General features: G+C 40.0%; 1 protein-coding gene across 2 annotated transcripts in view; it reads left to right on the top strand.

Annotated features, from left to right (window-relative positions):
- The first annotated feature begins 573 nt into the window (after positions 1 to 573).
- Positions 574 to 17,134, top strand: part of SYT14 (synaptotagmin 14) — a 143,744-nt gene continuing 127,183 nt past the window's right edge. Inside the window, exon 1 of one of the 2 annotated variants that reach the window (XM_079761946.1) lies at positions 574 to 2,646. In XM_079761946.1, the coding sequence (XP_079618072.1) occupies positions 2,619 to 2,646 (28 nt within the window). In that variant the 5' untranslated portion in view covers positions 574 to 2,618. Of the gene's footprint in view, positions 2,647 to 2,938; positions 2,992 to 17,134 lie in introns of those variants that run through there. The other variant, XM_079761947.1, reaches the window with a different exon arrangement.

Below are 17,134 nucleotides of genomic sequence, written 5' to 3'. Positions count from 1 at the left end.
CGCCATTTCTTCAAAATAGACTTGCCCAGGCCGTGGTATTTTGTGGTGGAGCCACACTCAAGGGGCCAAAGAGCTGCATGTGGCTCGCGAGCCGCGGTTTGCCTACCACTGCCCTAGTGCATAAAACAGTATAGACTAAAGATAGTTTAGAAGTATAAGGTCAAAATTAGAAAATAATTGTGTCATTACATAGGATGTACATAGTGAATAAGATATAAAACATTTAAATTATAAATAATTGACATTCCCCCAAATTAAAAGTATCAAACCAATAACATACTTTAGAAGTAGAGATGTGTAAGAAGCTAAATCTTAATTCCAAGTGGCTGCTAAGCAAACTCAGAAGCTATACGAAACATTGGAAAGTTAAGGCAAGCCACATGATATTGTCCAACACTAGTCTCATAGAAATTTTCCAACTAGTATTTGGAGAGCACAGTTTTGTGTTTTTTAAAAGGCAATGTTAGCAGGAAGAAGTCTGCATTATAATCTGTGTGTGTGGGGGGGGCGGGGGGGGGGGGAATGCCATCAATATTGAATAGCCTTGGCCTAAATTCCCAGATTTGACAAGTTTGAAGCTCAAGTTTATAAAACACACACACACTAATTTTCTGAGCACACTATCGTGATATGAACCTGGGTTATGGATGCTCATATAACTTGGTCATATACATAGTAACTTATGTAGCTGGTAATGAAATGACCATTAAGTTCTTCTGGCTTTCAATATGAAAAATTTTAAAGGTTGAACAATCAAATTACTCAGAGCCAGTCAGAAACCACAAACCAGAACTGTGGTTTCAAGTGGAAACCAATGCCTTGGAGTTCAATTCCGTTTTAATATAAATTAAAAAAATATGTTTTTATTGATTTTGGAGAAAAAAGAAGAGGGGGGTAGGGAAAGGAGAGAAACATCAATCTTTCACATTGGTTGCATCACATATGCACACCGGTTAGGGATCGAAACCGAAACCTGGGCATGTGTCCTGACAGGGAATCAAACCAATGACCTTTCGGAACACAGGACGACACCCAACCCATGAAGCCACCCTGGCCAAGGCTAATTAAACAAAATTTTAATTGATTTTTTTTTAGAGAGTGAGGAAGGGAGAGGGAGAGAAACATTATCAGGCTGCCTCATGCATGCCCCCTACTGGAGACCGAGCCTAAAACTGGTAACCCAGACATATGCCCTGACCAGGAATCCAATAGACCAGTGGTCGGCAAACTCATTAGTCAACAGAGCCAAATATCAACAGTACAACGATTGAAATTTCTTTTGAGAGCCAAATTTTTTAAACTTAAACTACTTCTAACACCACTTCTTCAAAATAGATTCGCCCAGGCTGTGGTATTTTGTGGAAGAGCCACACTCAAGGGGCCAAAGGGCCACACGTGGCTTGCGAGCCGCGGTTTGCCGAACACTGCAATAGATCATGACCAACTAAGTAACTGAGCCACACTGGCTAGGGCTCAAGATTGTTTTAAGGGAGGTTGCCTGGAGAAAACATCTTTGGCATTATACATATTTTTCTTGAACCTCACAGATACCAATGGTAAACACATACACAGAGCTTTCCTAAAATACAGGTAATATTTTCTGAGAGGAATGGTATTTCATTTCATTCTTGCTTATAGTCAGCTTTTCGCACAGTGCCCGATTCAATACATATTCACTGAACTAACGAAAATGGTAAAGAATGAATTTCAATTGAACACAAACTGACAAAGGGAGAGATTATATAAAGGCAAGAAAGTTTCTGCTCTAGATTTACAGTCCAACCTCACTTACATAAGTGCAACATATTTTCTTCTTTGTGTTACGCCCCAATATAGCGATTTTGTACTGGGAGTTAGCATTTTCTTCACAAGGAACAATCACTAACTCCTTATTCCCCAATGTTGCTTCTGCTCTTGATTGTGTAAGTCCTCAGAGTATCAAGTGAAGTTGAGAGTGGGGTACCTGGCTGTGGTTCAAGCACCTCAGGTGAAAATTAAGGGGCCAGTTGTTGCTGTGTTCAGACTTGGCCTGTGATTGTTCATAATGCTCACAGGTTTGTGAAGTTTAAAATCCGGTGCGTGGCATGCTTTTCAGGCCCTTTGTTAAAACGTTTGTCTGATCCCTACTTTTGCATGGCCTTACATGCGTGTTTAGAATGTGCAGACAAATGCTAACTCCTATTTCCAAGGGGAAAACCAAGCTCAGGGTAGTATCAAGGTTTATCAGGAGCGAGGCTAAGGGGTGAAGTGTGCGGGCGCCTGTGTGTGTGTGTGTGTGACAAAGAGGAGGAGAAAGAGGAGAGGAAGGCAGAGTGAGAGGGAGAGAGGAGCTGCTGTCCTCAGGATCCCTCTCTCCGGTTTGCTGTTCGCCTACATGCTGTCTCTCCACCCCACAGCAGAGATCTGAGGCGAGTAAACAACAAAACAGACCTTCAGATTACAGAATCAGTGGGAATCCTTGAGCCTCGTCTTCAACCAGGAAGACCTGTCCATGGTGCTGACCGCATCCTTCCCACTGCCTCCTGGCTATAGAAGCTGCACGCGCCGGAGGAGCCAGCCCCTGCGAGGTGGTCCAGGCCCCGGGAAGCCCGGGACCAAACCGGTCAAGCCGCCTGCACATGCTCAGTGCGGCTCGGCCGGTCTCAGGTGCGGATGCTCGGGCTCTCAGGACTGGGCACCTGTTTTGAATCACGGCGCGAGGCGCTGCGGGGGCGGCGGGGGCGGGGGCGGGGCAGCATCACGTGCCAGCGGCGGCCCGGGAAGGTTCCATTTCCTCCGCAGCCCGGCCCGCGCTCGCGTGTCTCGGGGCTCCCACCCCGCGCCCCGCCCCGCCCGCGGCTCCCCTCCCGGCCGCGCAGCCCGCGGATCGCGGGGCCGGGCCCGCCCCTCCCGCTGGCGGCCTCGGCGCGTCCTCCGCGCTCACGCCCGCCCGCCCGCGTCCCCGCCATCCAGTTGGTGCGGTCCATGGCGAGCACATCATGGCGATTGAAGGTAAGTGGAGGCCGGCCGCGGGTGGGAGGAGGGGGACGCCCCGGGAGCGGGGGCTCGGGGCATCCCGGGGGCCGTGTCCGGAGGGCGGGGAGCGGGCAGAGGAGGCGCCGGGGTCCCGGCCGCGTCCCGGGAGGCGAGTGGGCGGAGCGGCGCCGTGGGTGCGCTGGACTCTCGCTCGCGCTCGGCCCGCGCAGATCCGGCGGCCTCGGCCCGTGTCCCCGAGCGGGTCGGGCTGGCCGGTACAGGGCGGGCCGCCGCTTCCTCCTGGCGGTGCCCAACGGGGCTCCCGTGCGGTGTTGCAGACCCCGCGGGACGGGCTGGGGAGCTCGGACCGCGGGGGGTACCCCTTTCCATTGACCTCGCTCCCGCAAACCGTCCTCCCGCAATACCCGCCTTCTCACCGAAGTGGGAGTCCAGTTTTGCTGTCCCAGCCCCAGCCAGCCCTCCTCGGTCCTGGCTCTGGAGCTGGTGCTGGACTGCACGCAGCACCCTTCGCCCCTTCCCCTTCTGTTTGCTGTTGGAGGGGCCAGGGAATTGGCATGGAGGTTAATTTCCTCCCCAAGTGGTTTTTTTTTTCTTTTCTTAACACTCAAACTGCTTTTTTCCTCTACGACAACGAGAGGTAAATACGTCTTTACAACAAGTACACACTCTTAGAAGCCTGTGTATATTTCAGTCCATTCAGTGTTACAGTGCCAGCAGTTCTCCTGGTTTCGAAAATTAATTAATTTCCTGGATGAGGTAGTTGACATCAGAGGGTATTTTTCTCTTGTTTCAAAAACATGTACCTGGAATGAAGTGCCTACATTTTGCTTTGTGTTTAAGGAGCGTCTTGTGAAAATTACCATCACGTGGCTAGGATACTTGGTGAAAGGCTGTAGCCTCTTCCAGCTCAATGAAAGTAGTTGGTAAAATTTCCCCGTGTGTGTTCATCAGTACAGATGCGCCCATAGCTCTATCGTTATTAGCCTAAATTTATGTGATCCTTTAAGTAAAACTTTCCCTCTAGGTGACTAATCGCTAGTAGTACACATGTTGGGGGCTTTTTTTTTTTTTTTTTTGTCAGAGCCTGTGGATTCCAAATTTGCTGTGTGTTTACATTTATCTTATTTAGGTAAGAGATTGGTCATTCAGACAGTTTTAAATATCTACTTTAGTTAAAATGTTGGAGAGCGCCGGGAATAAGATTTACCTGTAATCCTTGATATTCTTGTTATCCAGGTCAGTCATTTCAACCTTTCCCCCTCACTGTACTTTTTACTAGAGTTAAAAATCAAGAAGCCAGATCCACTGATTTACGTTTTGTACTTTGTTTCCCCAACCATTTTGTGGTAGGATTTCTTCCCAGGTGATAAAGCTAAAAAGGACTATTAGTATGCAGAAGGTGAGGGGGAATTAGCCAAATAGTATCCAGATTTGATTCTATAACTTGTAATTTCTTTTTTAAGTATATTTTTTTATTGATTTCAGAAAGGAAGAGAGAGGGAGAGGGAGATAGAAGCATCAATGATGAGAGAGACTCATTGATTGGCTGCCTCTAGGACAGGCGTCCTCAAATTACAGCCCTCGGGCCACATGCGGGTGTTTTTACCGTTTTGTTTTTTTACTTCAAAATAAGATATGTGCAGTGTGCATAGGAATTTGTTCATAGTTTTTTTTAAACTATAGTCCGGCCCTCCAATGGTCTGAGGGACAGTGAACTGGCCCCCTGTTTAAAAAGTTTGAGGATCCCTGCTCTAGGATGTCCCATGAGCCTGCAACCTGGGCATGTGCCCTGACTGGTAATTGAACCGTGACCTCCTGGTTCATAGGTTGATGCTCAACCACTAGGCCACACCAGTTCGACTATAATTTATAATTTCTTAAATATTTTGCCGTTTTTCCCAGTACTTCCCTTCTCTCCCCACCCTCTACCGTGGTTAATTATAATTGACTAGAGGCCCGGTGCACGAAATTTGTGCATGGGGGGGGGTGTCCCTTATCCCAGCCTGCACCCTCTCCAATCTGGGACCCCTCAAGGGATGTCCGACTGTCCTCAAAATCCAGAACTGCTGGTTCCCAACTGCTCGCCTGCCTGCCTTCGTGATTGCCCTTAACTGCTTCTGCCTGCCAGCCTGATCACCCCCTAACCACTCCCCTGCCAGCCTGATTGATGCCTAACTGCTCCCCTGCCAGCCTGTTTGCACCTAACTGCCCTCCCCTGCAGGCCTGTTGTACCCCAACTGCTCTCCCCTGCAGGCCTGGGTCCCCCCCAACTGCCCCTTGCTGCAGGCCCAGTATCCCCCAACTTCCCTCCTCTGCTGGCCTGGTCACCCCTAACTGTCCTCCCCTGCAGGCTTGATCGCCCACAACTGCCCTCCCTTGCAGGTCTGATCCTTCCCAACTGCCATCCCCTGCTGGCCTGATCGCCCCCAACTCTCCTTCCTTGCAGGACTGGTCCCTCCCAACTGCCCTCCCCTGCTGGCCATCCTGTGGCGGCCACCTTGTGTCCACATGGGGGCAGCCATCTTTGACCATATGGGGGCAGCCATCTTGTGTTGGAGTGATGGTCAATTTGCATATTACTCTTTTATTAGATAGGATTCCTTTTTCATATCAAGATGATGACATTTTGCTCTGCCTACTAGTGCTTCTATGTTTAAAGAACAAGATTGTTAAAGTCTCATATTCTAGAAATTCTTCTGTGTGTGAAATACTCTTATAAGTAATTTCATACTTAAGCATTTGTGTGAGGTTTTATTATATAAAGATCAGGAATTATGTCTTTTCCAGTTTGGCAAAGAAACTATAGTTAATACTAACATTTCAAATAAAGATGTCAGGTTAGTTTAGTTTAAATGCTAATTTTCACATACTAAAGCAGATTTTGTTGTTTTGTTAATCTATAACTTAAGTTATTTTTCCCATTGATTTTTAGAGAGAGTAACAGGAGGGAAGGGGGAGAGAGAAAGAGAGAGACACACACACAAACATGGATGTGAGAGACACATCAGATTGGTTGCCTCCTGCATGCACCCCAACCAGACTGGGGATCGAACCTGCAACCCAGGTACGTGCCCTTGATCGGGAATGGAACCTGAGACCCTCCGAGCTTAGGCCAGTGCTCTAACCACTTAGCACACTGGCCAGGGCCTAAAGCATATTTTTAATGCTGTGTTACAAAGTAAAATGAGCTCTGATGAGGACTTCGTACTGGAGGCATCTTAGAATTTTAGTGTCCCAAGAGGGCGTCTCATCCAACATTCTTCCCAATGAAATGGTTCTTAAAACATCCAGTTACTTCATTCATTTAAGTCAGTAGACTTCTTGAGCACTAGTTGTACTCGGTGTTCTGTGCTAGACACTGGGACTATAAAGATGAATAAGACACATTCCTGCCCTCAAGGAGCACGTATTCTAATGAGGGAGACAGGTAATCGTAACCATGCAATTACAGTATAGCGTGAGCTCCAAGAGATGGGTCATTCTCCTTTCGTGTAAAAACATTCAATGATGTTGAGTTCATTGAATTCATATGCAGATGAACATTATTGAACAGTCTGTCAGTGTGGAATTATAATTCTTATAGTCCATAAAGCCTTTGTATTTGACCAAAAATATGACATTCAGTAATGTCTGTCTATGTAGTCATTCTAGTTCTACTATTGGAGTAATAAATTACAAGCCCACCGTTCTTATGTTCTTCAAACATCCCTTCTCTCATTTGAAGACATCTCTTAAGCATTCTCTTTTCTAGACAAAATATCTAATTCTTCCTCTGGATGGTCTACAGTTGTATGTTTTAAAGTTCGGAACATGATATTCTATTCCAGATGCACTGTTGAATAGCGTACGTTAGAACTTATACCACTCCCTGACTTGTGGCTAATATTATTAATGTAGCTTAATATTAGAATAGCCTTTTTGAAACTTCATGTTGGCTTAGGATGAAGTAGCAACCAAAACCACAGAAAGAATCTCTTTTACCTGGACTACTTTCAAGTCATGTATCTTCAATTTCTTGCCTAGCTGACTAGTATTTTTAATTGAAAAACATCATTTATATCTGTTAAGCATACTCTTAATTAGCTCTGGCCTAACATTTTAGTCATGAGTTTAGACTTTTAAGTATTAAGGGTCACTTTTATTTCCTCATGTATGTAAAATTCTCATTTTACAATACCAAGTAGTTATTCATTTTCTTTTAGCAATCAGGTAACTGCTCATCAGTACTTCAGACAAATATAAGGTGATGGTGTTACCACACTGAGCTAACATAATTTCAGTCAAAGGTGAAGAATTTAGTCCTACCCTCGGTAAAGATACAAGTTTTAAAAGGTACTTTGAAATATTAAGAGTAGTTTACAGATCCTTATTGTTACCCTAAAGCAGTGGTCAGCAAACTCATTAGTCAACAGAGCCAAATATCAACAGTACAACGATTAAAATTTCTTTTGAGAGCCAATTTTTTTTTAAACTTAAACTTTTTCTAACGCCACTTCTTCAAAATAGACTCGCTCAGGCCGTGGTATTTTGTGGAAGAGCCACACTCAAGGGACCAAAGAGCCGCATGTGGCTCACAAGCCTCAGTTTGCCGACCACTGCCCTGAAGGTCTGGTGATACCAGATTGTGAATCATTGGTTTAGTCTTACCCAGTGATTTTCAACCTTTTTTTATCGCATGGCACACATAAAGTAATTACTAAAATTCTGTGGTACTCCAAAAAAATATATATTTTTTTGCCAATCTGACAAAAAATAGTTATAATTTGACTGGTTTGCTACTACTACTACTACTACTACTACTACTACTACTAATTACCTACCCTTTTTGCTCCAAAGTGACTTTTTAGAAAATCAGGTGCCTATACTTGTATATAAGGATTTCTGGTACCAAGAATTAACCAATCTGATGCAGCCTTATCATGTGATGTGATCAGTAAGATGCAATTCTATTATATGATCTATATATTTATTTTTCAAGACAGGGCATTTACACCAGAAGGCTATTGTTGTGTTGGCTGTTGGGCGTCTTTTTTCTTCTTCTTCTTTTTTTTTTTGACAATCTAAGGGAAAAGAGGTCAGCGCCCCTGATTAAATAGTCAGGTATTGCATTTAAAAAAAATTCTCAAGACACACCGGTTGAAAATTGCTGGCCTAGCCTATCAAGACCTGTAATTGTTATCCAGTGTTTTAAATCTTCTAGAGTTGGCTTCTGTCAATCTGACATTGTTGATTATCTTCTGTTTTTTGAAGTTTCCCCTTCCTCTTTTGATTAGTTACTTCTCAGTCTATCTAATGGTCTTTGTATTTTATACCCACTGCTAGGATTGCACACATTGAATAATTTTCTAAACACGTGTTTTTAAATTTGTATCCTCAGTTCTGATTGTAGATTTCTAGAGTATAACTATTTGTTTTTATAGTCCTTAGATTTTTCACTTATCTGAATATAGTATGTACTCAACATATGGTTTTTGAATTGCTATGATGGAATTTAATACATTACTAGAGGCCTGGCACATGAAATTCATGCACTGGTACGGTCCCTAGGCCTGGCCTGCGATCAGGGCCATCTTCCCCTGCTGCCTGCTACTGGCCCCGCCCCCCCACGCCACCACCCACCCCGGTTCCCTGTTCACCATCAGGTGATCAGAGCCTGACGTCTGGGGGTAGGGACTGAGAGGTTGGCCGTTCCCACCCGCTCGCCAGCCCCGCCCCTGCCGAAGGTTGCCCTCTGTGTGGGGGGTGACTGGTGGGGCAGGGGCCTTGGCCTGGCATCACCGGTGTCTCCCGCCACCCACCCCCAGTTCCCCGTTCGCCATTGGGTGATCAGAGCCTGCCGGCCAGGGAAAGGGACTGAGAGGTGGTCAGTGTGCCTCATAGTGACTGGTCAAGCGGTCGTTCTGGTCGTTCTGCCGTTAGGGTCAATTTGCATATTACCCTTTTAGTATATAGGGTTTACATTGATTGCATCCATTGCCAAGATATTTGGACAAAAATCTGCTATTCAGTACTAGTAACTTCTACCTACTCATCCTCCTATGCTTTCTGAAGCAATAAATTAAAAGTTCATAATTAATTAAAAATACACAGAAATTTTCTAGTTTATATTTCCAGATAGTAGTTAGATATTTTGGATGTCCCATAGCAGTCCACAGTGTTTAACTTGGGACATTCAGAATGTCCTGAACTAAAGTTGTCATCCCAGCCACCAAATCCAGCTTCCATACTCCCCAGTCCATGCAAATTTATCTGAGTGGCATTTTAAGTAACCAGACATCCGAGTTACAAATCTGGCAATCTATCCAGATAGATTATAATTATGATATAATTCACCCCCCCCCCTACATTTGTTAATCACTAAGTTCTACCAATTCTACATCTCAAATTAATTTTTGACTTATTGCTTATTTTTCCTTTTATTTCCTTTCTCTCATTAAGAGACTTGTATTAGTTTACTAACTTGTCTTATTAGCGCCAGTCTTAAAAACTGGTCTTTAATGATCTGGCCAATGTCCTTTTTTCATCCATTCCATATTCTTCTGTCTCTTACATAAGAATATCAGAAGACTCCTTTTGAAAATGTTTTGGTGAAGTAAAAATAATAATTTTTATTGTTAACTTGCTATATTTTAACCTTGGCTACTTAACCTTTCTGGGTAGCATTTTTTTAAATTGTAAAAGAAAGATAAATTTGTGTATGTATGTATATATTTGTATTCATAATGCACCTTATAGTTAACCACACACTTTCACACATATTTTTAAAATCATCAGTACAGTTCTGAGATGCTCTTGAAGATTTGTTGTTACACCCAAGTTAATTTCCAAGGAAGAATTTGGACTTCCAAAAGCCATTTGAAATACTGAATTAAAAAAAAAAAGCATACATATTATATTATTAGTCTTGAGATAAAATATCACATTTCTTCTTTGCTTTTCATGTTATTATTAGAGAGATATCATTACAATGTAATAGGGAACAGTATAATTCTAATTTAACACCTATCCACATTCGGGCAGAGTGAGGCAATTTTTTGAACAGTTTTATTTTGGGGGGATTTATAGTTTAATCAATGATGTTCCTACAACAAGTACTTGGACTTTAGGTAGCAATAAAATTTCTGATGTTTTACAGAGATTTAAGACATGTTGGATATTAGGTAGATTTATTCAGAGACCTCTGTAAGTACTTTTTAGTAATTGACAATTTAAGATTTCATTTCTGATTCACTAAACAAAATTAGAAAAAAATAGGGAACACTATAGAAACAGTTGTATTTCATTTTTTGTTGTTTTAGGTGGTATTAGAATGCAACAGCGTATGCCAGTGTGGAAAGCAGAGAGATTGATTTATGTAATCTGTTGAGTAATATTATCTGCATTATTGCTTTCTTTAAATCGAATACAGTGTTTGCACATAGCCTATGTTAGTAGTGTAGTAGATTGTCTTCATGGATTTGATTTCCATTTTGCTGACTTTATTCTTTCTGCCACAAATCCTCGCCAGTTACTACCTAACATGAAAATGTCTATAGAGGATTGGACAAACTACTATAAATAAAACACTACAAGCTTTTGAGTAAAATGATTACATGCATATGTTATATATGCAGTAAAATCTTGGTATGCATATTTTGTATATGTAGTTAAATCTTAATTGAAACCTAAGAAATTGGAACCATTGATTTGCCATTTTTTAGAAAGAGAACATAGTGACAGCACAGCAAGCTGTTATATGGAATTTATTTAAAAATAAACTAGAATCTGTATGTACATTCAAAAGAGTTTCTTATTTTCACACTTTGAGGGCTGTATTAGAATTCTCGTGGGCTGTATTAGAATTCTCATTTACAGTAATGTGAGTCATCAAGAGGTAGAGGATGAGGATTTTAATGAAATATTAAATTATCTTCTGGATTCTGAACTTATTACTATGCAAAATGCATGCTAGTAGCTTTACAAAATGATCTGGTGCAGTAGGTAAAACCAAAAGGCATTCTCAGTGAACTAGAAGATTAAGTAGAATGCCTTTCTGTGAGCCTATGTTATTCAGGGCTTTATGGTATCTTAATGAGCTTCTAACACTCACAAACATAATTAAAATATTGAATTAAAAAGTGACTCAAAAGTGGGAAAGGTTGATTACATTTGTGAACAGTAAATTTACTTATATACGATAAAACTTATACCTCTTAGAAAAAATTATCAAATAAATTCATAGAAGCACATATGAATTAAAAGAGATACTTATGGATCAAAATATTTAGCATGCTTTGCAAATCATAAAGTGCTCTAAGATATTGTTTTGAAAAGGGATAGTTGGTTATTCTATGTGATACTGACTTAGTGGTATGTAGTCTCAAAATTTAGACTGTTTTTGGATAGGAATATAGATTAAAGGAGCTCGTAAAAGTAAATATAGCAAAGACTAATTCAGACTATTTTAACTACAGTAATTGCTTAGTAATAAAGAAGTATAGGAATTGCAGTTAGGGAGGATAATTCTCAGAGAGTTGGAAGCCTGAAAGGTTGTTTTTTTGTTTGTTTTTTAGAGAAAAAAATCTAAAAACAGGACAGGTTAAGCATGAGAAGAGTAGCATTTATTTTGGAATATTTACACAGGTGGTTGTTAGAAATGAAATAATTGATACTGTGGAAAGAAGAAAACATAGTCTCCTCTGTTTCCAGGGTAAATAAAAGTTTTCTCTGAATTTTGTATTCTTCCTAAGGGCATTAACATATTTTGGTGCTCACCATGGGCCAGGCATCATCCATCCATCCATCCATCCATCCATCCATCCATCATCTCCGTTGAGGCTGGATGCATGACACTACTTTTCCCTCTCTCGACTGTAGCAGACATCTGTTTTGTTAAAGCATTTCCTCCTGCCCCCTCCCTGCCCCCACCAGTTGTGGACTTGGCTTCAGAATCATTCTCAGCATTGCCCTCTGTCCCCACTCTAGCAGCTACTTTTATAGAATTGGTATATAGGATAAAAACTATTTTCTTTCCTGGGGTGGTTATTATTACTACTTTACAAATGACTTTAGTTACTTTTACTCTTTTTCTTACTCCCAAGATTAACAAGTATGTGGTTTACAAAGACATATATAATACTAGGTGATGCTGACTTCAAAATCGAACACCTTGTTTTCAGTTAGGGACTAAAGTTGGTGTTATTCTTTGAAGGACTTAATTAGGGACAAAACTAGAAAGTGTCTAGTGATTATTATCTGGTCTAAATGGGTTAAGTTGGTTAGGGGACTTGGCAGTATTAACAGGACATAGTTAAAGTTTCATGCTTGTTACATACAGTAATTCTGCTTAAGAATCCTATATAATAAAAGGGTAATATGCAAATTGACTGAACGATGGAACGACCGGTCACTATGACGTGCACTGACCACCAGGGGGCAGGCGCTCAACGAAGGAGCTGCCCCCTGGTGGTCAGTGCGCTCCCACAGGGGGAGCGCCACTCAGCCAGAAGCTGGGCTGACAGCTGGTGAGTGCAGAGGTGATGGCGGGAGCCTCTCCTGCCTCCACTGCAGCGCTAAGGATGTCCTACTGCCAGCTTAGGCCCACTCCCCATGGGCATCCCCCATTGGACATCCCCCGAGGGCTCCTGGATTGCGCAAATGTTGTGCACTGGGCCTCTAGTTAGCTATAACAGCTTACAAGTAAAAGCTAGCCATTAATTTAAAGGCTGCGACTACATTAATGCATGTGTTTTGGAGGTAAAACTTTAGATGAGATGAAATTTATAAAGTAGCCTTGCAGTGTTTGAGAAGAAATTAATAAAATCTGTAAATTGTAGTGATTTAGGCTAATGGTCAAAATAAACATGGTAGTAAAAAAATAAAGTCAGTTTTAAAAAGGACTCCTAGATCCAGTTTGAAGGAGCTCAGTCTTTGGGTTTAATTCCATTTTTGTATCTCCAGGTGTATTTTGATAGGAATGCAACATCACCACCTATTTTCTTTGTGTAGACATGTGGAAAAGCACATACTTTATAAGCCCCCCAACCCCTTATCAATCCCCAGTTCCCAGGCATAGTCTCAAGTATGTGCATGTTCAGACACAAACACACACATGCACGCATTCACAGCACATGTGTGTGCATCCACACACATCTATTTCCTCTTACACCTATTACTTATGCCAATTGTAAAGGATTATGCCAGTTTACATTAGGGTCCTACATGGGTTTGCCTGAGGGAAAAAGATGGTAACTGTGACTAAACTTGTCATTTTCTGCCTATTTCTCATTTCCATGTTGCTGAGATGATTATTTCAAGAGCATTGTTACTATTATCTCCAAGAATAGTTTTGAGAAATTTACTTTATTTACCTTAAAGGGTTAGAAAACAATTGAAAAATCAATTTTTATTTTCTGACTCTGTTAAACCTAGTATTGTAATTATTTTTTCTGACAATTAACTAGTGACCCTGGGCAACTTTACTTAACTTTTAGTGCCTTGGTTTGTTTATCTATAATGAGCTGGACAGCTTTTTTTTCTGATTTCAAGAGTCTTACATTCTGTCATTCTATTATGGTCTCCAGTGAAAAATTGTATAAGAGTTCATTTGGGGGATGATTATTTATTTTAGCGGAAGATTCATTTCTTTCTAAAGCGATTGGTTATTTTAAGTAATCATTCTCTCAAAGTGTTTTAACCACGTCTTGAATTTTGGAGGTTCCTCAAAAAATTAAAAGAACTACCATATGACCTAGCAATCTCACTCCTGGGTATAATGTATCCAAAGGTAATGAAAATATATTGAAGAAGATATATACACTCATGTTTATTGCAATCTTATTCATAATAGCCAAGATATGGAAACAACCTAAGTGTCTCCTATCAGTAGATAAAGATGTGGTATATATATGTATACAATGGAATATTATTCGGACATGGGAAAGAAGGAAATTCTACCATTTGCAATAACATGAATTGACCTTGAGGACATTATGCTAAGTGAGATAAATCAGACAGAGAAAGACAAATACTGTATGATATCACTTATATGTGAAATTTAAAAAGCCTAATTCATAAAAACAGTAGAATGGTGGTTACCATGGACTCAGAGATGCAGGAATTGAGCTGTTTTTTTAAGGATATAGACTTGCAACCAGTAGATAAATAAGTCCTGGAGATTAATGCACAGTATAATGATTATAGACAATAAGATTGTATTGTAAACTTCAGAGATACTAAGAGACTAGATCTCAATTGTTTCTACCACATACAAAAAGGTAATTATATGACATGATAGAGGTGTTATCTAATGCTAATGTGGTAATCATAGTGCAGTAATAAATGTATAAATCAACAGGTTGTGCATCTTAAACTTACACAATGTTATGTGTCAAATATATTTCAATAAAAATAATCATTCCCCTATATATTGGAGATATATATATATATATATTTGATTACAAGTGTATCCAATCACCACAATATACAGTTTAAATATCTTACAATATTATAGGGTGATTATGCCTCAATAAAGCTGAAATTAAAAAAATTAATTGTTCCTGTTATGAATTATATTCTTAAAATCAGAGAACTCCTTTTTGGATTACCACCATATCACAGTTAAGGTACGACTTGCCTTTTTCCTACAAATTGGACATTTTTCAGATCTACTTTTAGAGATTTTTTAAAAAGGCATAAAATTTGTTGCCTTTTCACTTCCAAACGTGTATATATTAAAACATGCATTTACCGTATAGAATGCATATTTTTTTCCCTTACAGCCTTCCTGGTCTTAGGAAGGATTGAGGAAAAAAGGACTGTTGAAAAGTGTCTGATACTATAATAAAGCTTATTTAACTTTTTGAGGGCTTTTTTTTTTTTTGTACTTTTCAAAGTAAGTTTTCCCCAAAATTTTACTTTAATTTTTGGCATTTGCTTGTCGTTAATATTCCTTTCCATTTCAGTAATAATAGAGATTGCTCTTGAGTCCCACGTGTACATCAGTGGATTCTCACTTGTTTAGAATTTTCAGAACAAATAGCAAGAGGAGTAGAGCTTTTTCTTTCTCTAGTTATGTGATTTTTGTGCACACATTGCCAGATTTGACAATTACCAATTCTAAATTTAAAATATACTAATTATTGACCTAGCTTTTTATTTATGCAATTCTTTCATGTGTAGGTAAATGGAATACTTTTAAAAGTGCAAGTTAGTGTTTATTGTCATTCTGCATGTGGAGAAAAGTCGTAGAATATAACAGTTTTTATTGTTACTGCTAATACTAAGTCTTAAAAAAAAAACCTATGTAGTTACATTTAAGGTTAGATGTGTATAGTAAAACCTAACCAATTTATATTAAATATTGGGGAAAGTCTAGTTGTAATTACAAGTTTTAAAAAGTGTAGCCTTGTTACATGAATTAAGTACGTAATTCAAACTAAGCTATAAGTGTTACCTTCTAGAGAACGGCCTTAATGATTACATAAGAATATTTCTAAGCGCACGCAAACATTAGTGATGGCGTCAGTGTACATTTTAGTTATGTTGTTATTACATGATTCAATGTTGTTATTACATGATTCTTTTTAATTTCTTGAGGCTTGTTTCTTATAATTTGGTAAATATTCTCCTTCCAGTAATTTGACTAGTGTCTTTCTCCATTTTAAAGATATGGGCTGTATAAGTATAGTCACTGTAGCCCTTCAGCAAGTGATCATTGGTTGCTCAGTGGTAATAATCAGTTCATAAGGTCTCACTGTATTTACACTGAGGTTTACTGAATAATAATTCTTTTAGTATCATAGCTACATGAGGTGCTTTTTCTTCCTGATAACCAGTGATTAGTCTGTGGTATTGATCATAAAGAAGCAATGGCATTGTTACAACCAAGTTAGAATGTAGATCTAACCTACTTTGGTGATAGGAATACTGTTTTCTAGTTTTTTAGCTTGGTTTCTGGATGACCTACTTTTTTTTTTTTAGTGGACAATTATGGTTTTTATTTCCCATCTTATTGCTATAAGAGATTTATTTTTCTTATAACTTAACTGTTGATAATGAGCTTTATAATGAACTAAGATGATTAAATTATTTATACTATGCAAAGTTTAAACATAATTTACAGCATAATTATAAGGTCATGATTATATAGGACACTACAAAATTTTGTTCAGCTTACATTCATTTATTTTTATATATTTTTATTGATTTCAGAGAGGGAGGGAGAGGGGGGAAGAGAGATAGAAACATCAATGATGATAGAGAATCATGAATCGGCTGCCTCCTGCACGCCCCATACTGGGGATCAAGCCTGCAACCCAGGCATATGCCCTTGACCGGAATTGAACTTGGGACCCTTCAGTCTGCAGGTCGACACTCTATCCACTGAGCCAAACCAGCTAGGGCTAGCTTACATTCATTTAAAGTGGTGGCACTAGCCTGGCCGGTATGGCTCAGTGATTAAGGGTCACAACATGAACCAGAGGTCGTGGTTTGATTCCTGGTCAGGTCACCTCCTTGGGTTTCAAGCTTGATCCCCAGTAGGGGGCGTGCAGGAGGCAGTCGATTGATGATTCATCACTGATGTTTCTATCTCTCATTTCCTCTCTGTGAAATCAGTAAAAATATATTTAACAAATAAAGTAGTGGCACTATGTTTCAGAATGAAATAAATACTATTTCTATAGTAACTAATAATATTACTCTTAGGATAAAGTAATTTTAGATAATACTTATGATAAAATAAGTTTTGGGTTAAATTTGTTAGTTTTTATCATCATCGTATTTCTTTATAAACTTTGTCTTATCATTATAGATTTATAAGAGCGGGTAGCTGGAGAATGGGGAAAGGATCACATTTCATTTTACAATGAGTCTGTGTGATAAAGTATAAATAGTGTTTTACAGGGCTGACCCTTCCGCAATAGCTTACCTGTATATATCAAGGCCCAGACACAAAAGTGGGTCTTGCCTTGCAGCGCTTCCTTCTAGATCAGTGGTTCTCAACCTTCCTAATGCCGCGACCCTTTAATACAGTTCCTCATGTTGTGGTGACCCCCGACCATAAAATTATTTTCGTTGCTACTTCATAACTGTAATTTTGCTACTGTTATGAATCGTAATGTAAATATCTGTGTTTTCCGATGGTCTTAGGTGACCCTGTCGCGACCCACAGGTTGAG

The sequence above is a fragment of the Cnephaeus nilssonii genome (assembly GCF_951640355.1).
Source record: "Cnephaeus nilssonii genome assembly, chromosome: 21".
Taxonomy (NCBI): Eukaryota; Metazoa; Chordata; class Mammalia; order Chiroptera; family Vespertilionidae; genus Cnephaeus; species Cnephaeus nilssonii.
Note: the sequence above shows the minus strand (reverse complement) of the source record. Positions and strands in the feature narration are given on the sequence as shown.